At 36.7% G+C, this 7,944-nt stretch overlaps 1 protein-coding gene across 1 annotated transcript; it reads right to left on the bottom strand.

Annotated features, from left to right (window-relative positions):
* Positions 1 to 4,348: 4,348 nt before the first annotated feature.
* LOC143605599 (endoglucanase 12-like) lies at positions 4,349 to 7,741 on the bottom strand. The gene is made up of 4 exons (XM_077081656.1): positions 7,295 to 7,741; positions 5,359 to 6,264; positions 5,085 to 5,257; positions 4,349 to 4,980 (listed from the first exon to the last, which is right to left on the bottom strand). The coding sequence occupies exons 1-4, from the start codon at positions 7,692 to 7,694 to the stop codon at positions 4,576 to 4,578; spliced, it is 1,884 nt and encodes a 627-aa protein (XP_076937771.1). The 5' UTR covers positions 7,695 to 7,741; the 3' UTR covers positions 4,349 to 4,575.
* Positions 7,742 to 7,944: the final 203 nt, after the last annotated feature.

The raw sequence follows: 7,944 nt of genomic DNA, 5'->3' as shown, positions 1-7,944 counted from the left end.
TTGTAAGCGAAACTCTTCTTTGCGGCCTTTTCCAGGACTTCAAATGCTTCGTTAGGTGATTTGGATCCCAGGTCTCCACCAGCGATTTGGTCGATGGCCTGTTTGTTTTGACTGGATTGTGCGTCAAAGAAAGTTTGTACTTGTAACCATACGCTCAGTCCATGATGTGGGCATCTTCTTAGAAGAATTTTGTATCTTTCCCATGCTGCGTGTAACGATTCGTCATCATCGGTCCGGAATCCGGTAATGCTGGCTCGGTATTTGGCAGTTTTATCGGGCGAAAAATATTTGAGGAGGAACTGTTCAACCATCTGGTCCCAAGTGGTGATGGAACCAGAGGAAAGGGACTCTATCCATTCTAAGGCTTGACCCCTTAGAGAGAAAGGAAAGAGTTTGAGTTTGATTTGATTGTCCGAACAATTTTGAATTTTAAAGGTTCCGCAGATTCGTAGGAATCGAGATATGTGAGAAAGAGGGTCTTCGTCGAGGAGACCATGAAATTGAACTGAATTTTCCACCATATGAATGGTGCTTGATTTGATTTCGAAATTTTCGGTGATTTCGGGTGGAGCCACTCCATTGCCGTAGCCTTCGAGAGTTGGCTTGGAATATTGGCTCATGTTCAGCTCATTATTCTGGGCCGCCATCATTTCTTCGGTTTGATTTTCTCCTGATGTGGCGGCGTCTACTGATTCATCTTTTATTGCTTCTGCGGTTTCTGTAGTCCGTTTAGGAGTTCGTCGACGAAAGAGTCGTTCCGGTTCAGAAAGTGGAGAAACAAGCTCGGGCTCAAAAGTAGAGGACATACATGAGGCTAAATCAAAATAAAACTAAAGTAAAAGTTAGCTAATGTTAATCTAAAGGTTAGTCTAAGTTAAGCGACGAGTTAGGCTAAGCTATTTTAATTTATACTAAGGTCTAAGTTAATTAAGCTAAAGTAAAGTAAGGTAACTAAAGGTAAAAAGTAGGTAGGCTAGCCGGAAAATTATATATTTTAGTATTTAGTAAAAAAAATAAAGATAAAATAAAATAGAAGTTAAAAAATTTGTACAATTATAGACATTGATTAAATTAAAACTTGGATTGTTCTTAAAAACGTACCGTGTCCCCGGCAGCGGCGCCAAAACTTTGATGTGTGCGTGCGTGTGGTATAATATAAAAGGATGGAATTAGTTGCTTTTGCACAAGATCGTGTTTTAAATTTATAAAAGTGATTTCTTCAAAGACTAAACACACACAAAATAGGCAAGTGTACCTATCGTATATGTAGAATATTGGTAAGAACCAAGTATCCATCCGTGGACACAAATGTTTCTAATGATAAATCGTTGTTTTACTTTAATCGGCCTCGTGCAAGTTGAGCACGCCCCCGTGCATTTTTATGACATGTGCCAGATTTGTTTTGTCTTTTGTGTGAGGTGGCAACGGCCCCGTGGTTGGTGGGCACGACCCCGTGGTTTTTAGTGACATGTGATAAATTCTTTTTTGTCTTTTCTGTGTTCCCGTCCACGGCCCCGTGGTTGGTGGGCACGGCCCCGTGCTTTTGCTTCCAGGTTTTGTCTTTTCTTGTATCAGAAGCATGGGGGCGTGTTTCTTGAGGCATGGGGGCGTGTTTCTTTGTTTTCTTGTGTTTTCTTCTGTTTTTCTTCGTCTTTTTGCTTGTTTCTTTGTTTGAGGCTTGGTTTCACCTGAAAGTATGTTTTATTATGATAAGTAGCCTTTTATGCTATGTTATTAGATAGAAATTGCAGCTTTTAGAGATTATTTGATGCCGGAAAGATGTACATTTCTATGTACATCAGTAATTGATGTAATATGTGAAGTGTGAATGAATACCTCATGATGATGGAAAGGGTATTTATAGCCGGTGGTTTGGGGGGGGGGATATTATTGGTACAACTGTCCATTTATAGAAGATGCTCTTTGTAATAAACTGGACACGTGTCCGCATATGATAGGACGGGACAACTGACCATATGTATGATTATAACAACCTTGCCATATGTCATTATCTAATTAGTTGTTACATCACGTGCTTCCCAAGAAAAGATCTTCACGTAAATCTTTTAGAAGGAAGTCAGTTACAACTGGTTTGCTGATGTCACTCTTTAGTCATCTTTGCGCATGAAGGGAACACTCTGCGGATGAGTTCTAAGGGAGTCCTGATCGACCCGCATGTAGTCTCTGGAAATGTTCTTAAATCTTCCTCTGACTTAAGTCATGCGGGTGATGAGAATGTTCCACGGGTGACTCCTGAGGAAGTCCCGAATGACCCGCGGATGATCCTTTATGAGTATTTAGGTCTTTTCACTACCCACCTCTATAAGAACAAATTCGAAATGTTGAATTAAGAGGGACATTTATGAAATCTCCATTTATGATTGGGCTAATTTGGTAATTTTCCTTTAGAAAAAGAAACCTATCAGCTGAAGAATTGATATTTCAATTAAAGTTGGGGAGCTTTAAAGTTTAAACTCACTAATCAAAGAAGTGATGCAACAATTTATTTTGGTTAAACCTCACGAGTAATGACATGTCACTTGTGTTATGGTAATGATGACGTGACAATCAACTAGGGGGTGGGGGTGGTTGGGCTACAACATTGCCTTCGGGGCTATATGTCGTCCCTTTTTGTCACGTGTCAAACCCCCCATTTTTGTGACCCCAGGGCCGGCCCATAGGGGTGGCGGGGTGGTCGACGGCCACATGCCCGACACCCCGTTAGGCCCGGATTTTTTTTTAAAAGTTATATTTATTTTTATTAAGAACAATATGTATATATATTTTATGTTTAAACTCTATTATATGGTCACTAGGTTGGTCTAGTGGCAAACGGGTATTACTCTCAACCAAAATGTTATGGGTTCTAGTCTCATTTGAGACATTTTTAATCCTATTTTTATACAAATTTTTTTTACACAACCCAAATTATAACCAAATAAACACATAAAAATTTAATTGGTTAAACCAACAAAATACGCATTTTAAATTAAGGCCCAAAAATTTTTTCGCATCGGCCCAAAACTTTTTTTGCTTTTTCGGAGCCGGACCTATATACCCCCCTACTACAAATAGCCTAAGCAATCTAGTCCTATAATGTACAATGTGCATATTTAGGAGTATATACACGATGTGTGTGAATTAGTTGTTCTCAACAAAAGTGAATGTTGAAAATTTGTAATAAAAAATATTTAACTGTATTTGTATACCAAAGAATGTGAATTACTAAAAATTCAAAATTGTTCAATTGCAAGGGTGAAGAGTGGGTGATACCCTCGGGAACCCTAGGTTGAGTGGAACACCGTCATCAACCCCTAGATATTTGCTACACTGTATTTTCTCCGGGTGATAGAACCGTTAGCCACAATATACATAAAATGTGATGGATGAGAAGGATTTGTAGCCATATAAAAAACCTTTTAAAAAAAATTTAAAGAAATAAATAAAAAAATCATAACTCAAAATTTAATAAAAAAACGAAAAAAGTAAAAACACAAAAATATTTCCACCGTCTTTCGCGTTCTCATAAAAAAACAATGGTAAGTTAAAAAGTCATTGTATTTTTTTGTTTATTATTGTGTTTTGTGTTTATTTCGTCATTGATTGTGTCTTTTTTCTTGACATTGTGTCTTTTTTTCTTTGTATTGTGTTATATTAATCAACATTGTGTTATATTTTGTTCGACATTTTGTTATATTTTGCGATCTATTGTGTATTTTTTTTGTTATAATTGTGTTTTTTGTTCATTTTCTTCATTGTGTCTTTGATCTCGGCATTGTGTCTTTTTGTCAATTTTTTTTTCGCATTTTTTTAACAATAATGATAGAAGAAACATTTTAGTTTTTTTTAACTCTTTTTATTTTTATTTATATTTTGAGTTATGATTTTTTTAGTATTTTTTCTGAATTTATTTTTAAAATGTATTTTGTGTGATCCAAAATCCTTCTTATGATATATTACAAGTAATCTAATAAACACGTAAAATAAAAAATAAAAAATAAAAAAAATCATTCCATGTAATCCTTGTAAATCTAACTTCAAATCAAGAATATAGCTCAAATTTGGAAAAGTTATTGTTTTAGAAAAATCATAATTTAATAAAGAAAAATTTTTAACATTGAGTAACTTTATTACTGAAACTACTTTTCATTTGGCATAAAAGATCATAGGTAATCCGTAATCATAAAATATATTTATTAATGGCATTATGTGATTTTGTTTAATCATTTTCGTGCACTTAAATCTAAGGCAATACTTGTTCAAAGACCGAAATAACCTTAATAAATAAAGACTAAAATATCAAAGATCGAACTAATCGACCACTTTGACCACTATAAAAAAATGGGTGTGATTGAGACGTGGCCGAAGGGTAGTTGTAAGCATGCGAGGTAGGTAAGAAAAGTGGGAAGAAAGAACCACACGCATGAATGCATGATGTATATATAATAATAGTACTTTAACTAATTAGCTAATAATAAAATCTTACGACGAATATAAAGACTCAATAGAAACTCATTTATTAATGCAAAATGTAACAAGTATAAGTTATTGTGTTTATATTAACTACAAAGGTCTTCATGGTCTCCACGGTGGTGGAGGTGGTGGTGCTGGCGGAAACAACGGTGGAATTGCCGAAAACATAGAGTTCTTGTCGACACCACCATCACCTGCGGTCGCAGTGAGCGACACAAGTGCAACAACTAAACCTGCGTTACCGGCTAAGGTGGGTTCGGTGTAGCTGTAATTGGCACGCACGTCTTTATACTTATCAAATCGGTCCGGACCGCCGACCATAGCACCCGTGATGTTGTGCGGGTTAGGTTTACCCGAAGACAACCATTGAAACCCGCCTTGGCATGAGTATTTGATATTGTTGGTTGGTATTGATGCACCTCGATGGTGAACGTGTCTTGGAAACTTTTTGCCGTGTCCCACCACATAGCTCATTTTCATAGGATTATTTCCCAATATGTAGTCCATCTACAAATATATATATATATATAATAAGTTTATAAGGAATTAGATATTTATACATATTTAAGCTTTTAGAACACATGAACATGCACATATTAAAGTGTTAAAACCTGAGAAGTGGCAAAGTCCCGGAGCGTTTTCGTTGGAATAAACGCGGTGCCACAATACCAACCAGGAAGATTAGCAGCGTCCAAATAATCAGCGTAAAGCGAAGCCAAAAACACTGCATTAACGACATATTGTAGATTTTGTGGTTTGCCTTGGCTGAGGTCGATTAGTCCTCCTACAAAGACATTACATACATGTTTCGTGACTCGCCTTTTGAGTTTTAAGGTATGTATGTACATTAATTATGAAAAAAAGTTGTTATACATATATATGTACCTTGAGTCCAGTTAAAGGTGTTGTATTGTGGAAGGTACGAACACATGGTGAGCGAGGTGGCATTGTGATAGCTACGTAACAAGTCCTCGTAAGGGAACCCGGGGTTCAAGAACAAGCGCATTCTTGTTAACAAGAGCATCGCTGCAGGCGACTTGTTATCCCAACTTAGAACCCGCATACTTGGGTTATCAGACAAAGCTTTCGCATGTCTGGGTAATCCTTCGTTCGTAGCTAACCATAGGTAACTAGCGTTACCAGTGGCGTAGTACATCCAAGCACTACCCCACATGTACTCATCATAGTACCCTGTGGAGTTATAGTAGGGTTCTATGAAAAGATTGCCTCTAGAGTATGGGCTACGCTTGCCACCATCTCTGGCAAATGTCCATACTGTAGAGGCACCTTTCACAAGCTTCTTAGAGTATGCAACGTCGTCTTTAAAGACAATGGACGCTGCTGCAAATGCAGCTGCCATTTCTGCGGCCAGATCAGCGCCAGATGTAATCAGTTGTGAAGTCCGCTTGTAGTCCATGTCTTCAGGTCTTTCCCAACACGTGTGATCATCTGGTGTGGTTGAACCGTTTTGAGATCCACCCACCTGGCCATACATGTGGTCGATTATAGTAGCCGAGGAGTTGAAGGTACGAAGCAAGTAATCGGTTCCCCATTTGATAAGTTCTCGAGTGTGATCATACTCTTTGATGGATTTGTACTTGTGCTCATACTCGATTACACTCCAACTCAACATTGTCATGGCGAATGACATAGGGAAATTGAACTTAGTATTGTCACCAGCATCGTAGTATCCCCCGACCAAACCCCCTTTGATATCTGTTGCATCCGATCCGTCTTGAAGCCCTGAATCCCCTCTCCATTTGATCCCGTTGTTCTTTGGTAACTTTCCAGCTGCACAATTTTTCTCAAATGTAAGATTGTCGACTATGTTATATAATCAATTATTTATGTTAAATCACGTAAAATATATACAGATATAAGAAATAAACATCTTTATAAATAACTAACGATTTAGTTTTATATTTCTTTTCAGATTCTTTTAAATTACATGTTTTGAACTATATATTATAAACATGCATGTAGAGTAGTAGAGGGTAAATTGAAAATGCCATATTTGAATTCATCAATAGACAAACTATCAAGCATGTCACACACCTATGTATTATGCATTTTGTGGGTCAATATATAATGCAAATTGCATAACGTAACCGATCTTGATTTTTAGAAAAATATTAGTAATTTTGATTATAATACTTTCAATAGATGGAAAACCTTATTAAAAGACGTTATACTTAGTTACATGTAAACTATTAGTAGAAAAAACAAGGGGTTGTTTGGCAACCTTATGTATAGTAGCGACGTGAATGATAAAGATGTAGTCTCTGAATTAGTTAATAGGATGTCTATACAACTTACCCACTAAAAGACATTATAAACCATTAGAAAGTGTCTTTTAACATTTAAGTGAACCAAACATCATCTACCTCTTACCGATTAAGAAGATATATATTTTATCCAGTGGCGGATCCAGGAATTTTTTTTAGGTGGTTCCCTCTTAATTTATAAGGTGGTTCCTACGCGTCTTCTATATATCCGTACACTATTATTTCGAAACTCGGGTGGTTCCGAGGAACCACCCGTTTGTATGCGGGATCCGCCAATGATTTTATCACTAAAAAGGCTACTAAAGGAACCTTAGTATAAACAGCTAAAGTGACATGTTCCATTAATTATATTAATATTAACTTTTAGCATCTTAATATAATTTCTTAGAAAACTTCAGATCCACTAGTTGATCTATATGAAAATTGAAATATTCAAAAGATGTGTTCAACACGCTACACATACATGATATTATGAAGCATGGAAGTCAAATATGTTGAAAAATAATTAAGATCGATATATAGTTCAAGAAACGTACATTTTTGGGCGTTGAAGAACAATAAAGCCTTATGCAACGCCTCCGTGTACTGATCCGGTGGCGGAGCCCGCGATTTATGCTTCGGCAACGACTTTGCAATAATGATCGGAACCCCGATCACAAGAAAAGCAGCGAAGATTACGATCACCGTCCATTTGACTACTTTCCTTTTTACAACGATGCACCCTAAATCAACATACCTTGTCTTGCTCTTCTTTCTGGAAGCATCATCTGGATTGAGCAGCCAACTTTGTTGAGTCTCATCCAAGACTCCACTATGTTGGCTTTGAAGGTTGTATAATGATGCTCTATCAGTGTCGTTGTTAATCCGCCTGTGTTGATCTTCATGATCATCATTTGCAATTTCCAATGAGCCTCCCCAGTGATTTGATGCATACATTCTCTATATCTTTCTATCTAAACTTTGATAATATTTTGAGAGAATGAGAGTTCGATTCACCTGTTGGCATTCAAAACGATGGAATTCTGTCAATGATTGGTCATTGGAAATATAAGTAGTTTTATTTCGTTAGTAATACTCATTTGTTTAGTAGTTATTATATTATAGTACTTATATCAGTGACAAAGACTAGATAAACACGGATAAGTAGAAGCTAATGATCAACTTCATGGCATTGCCAACAGAAAGA

This window comes from Bidens hawaiensis, unplaced genomic scaffold (genome assembly GCF_021521415.1).
Source record: "Bidens hawaiensis isolate Kalapana, Puna unplaced genomic scaffold, B.hawaiensis_p1.1 tig00070351_1, whole genome shotgun sequence".
Classification (NCBI taxonomy): domain Eukaryota; kingdom Viridiplantae; phylum Streptophyta; class Magnoliopsida; order Asterales; family Asteraceae; genus Bidens; species Bidens hawaiensis.
Note: the sequence above shows the minus strand (reverse complement) of the source record. Positions and strands in the feature narration are given on the sequence as shown.

Coding starts and splice junctions, on each gene's coding strand:
- LOC143605599 (XM_077081656.1), bottom strand. CDS start 7,694: ATGTATGCATCAAATCACTGGGGAGGCTCATTGGAAATTGCAAATGAT. Junction 6,265..7,294: donor GTTCTTCAACGCCCAAAAAT/GTACGTTTCTTG, acceptor AAAATTGTGCAG/CTGGAAAGTTACCAAAGAAC. Junction 5,258..5,358: donor CACCTTTAACTGGACTCAAG/GTACATATATAT, acceptor ATGTCTTTGTAG/GAGGACTAATCGACCTCAGC.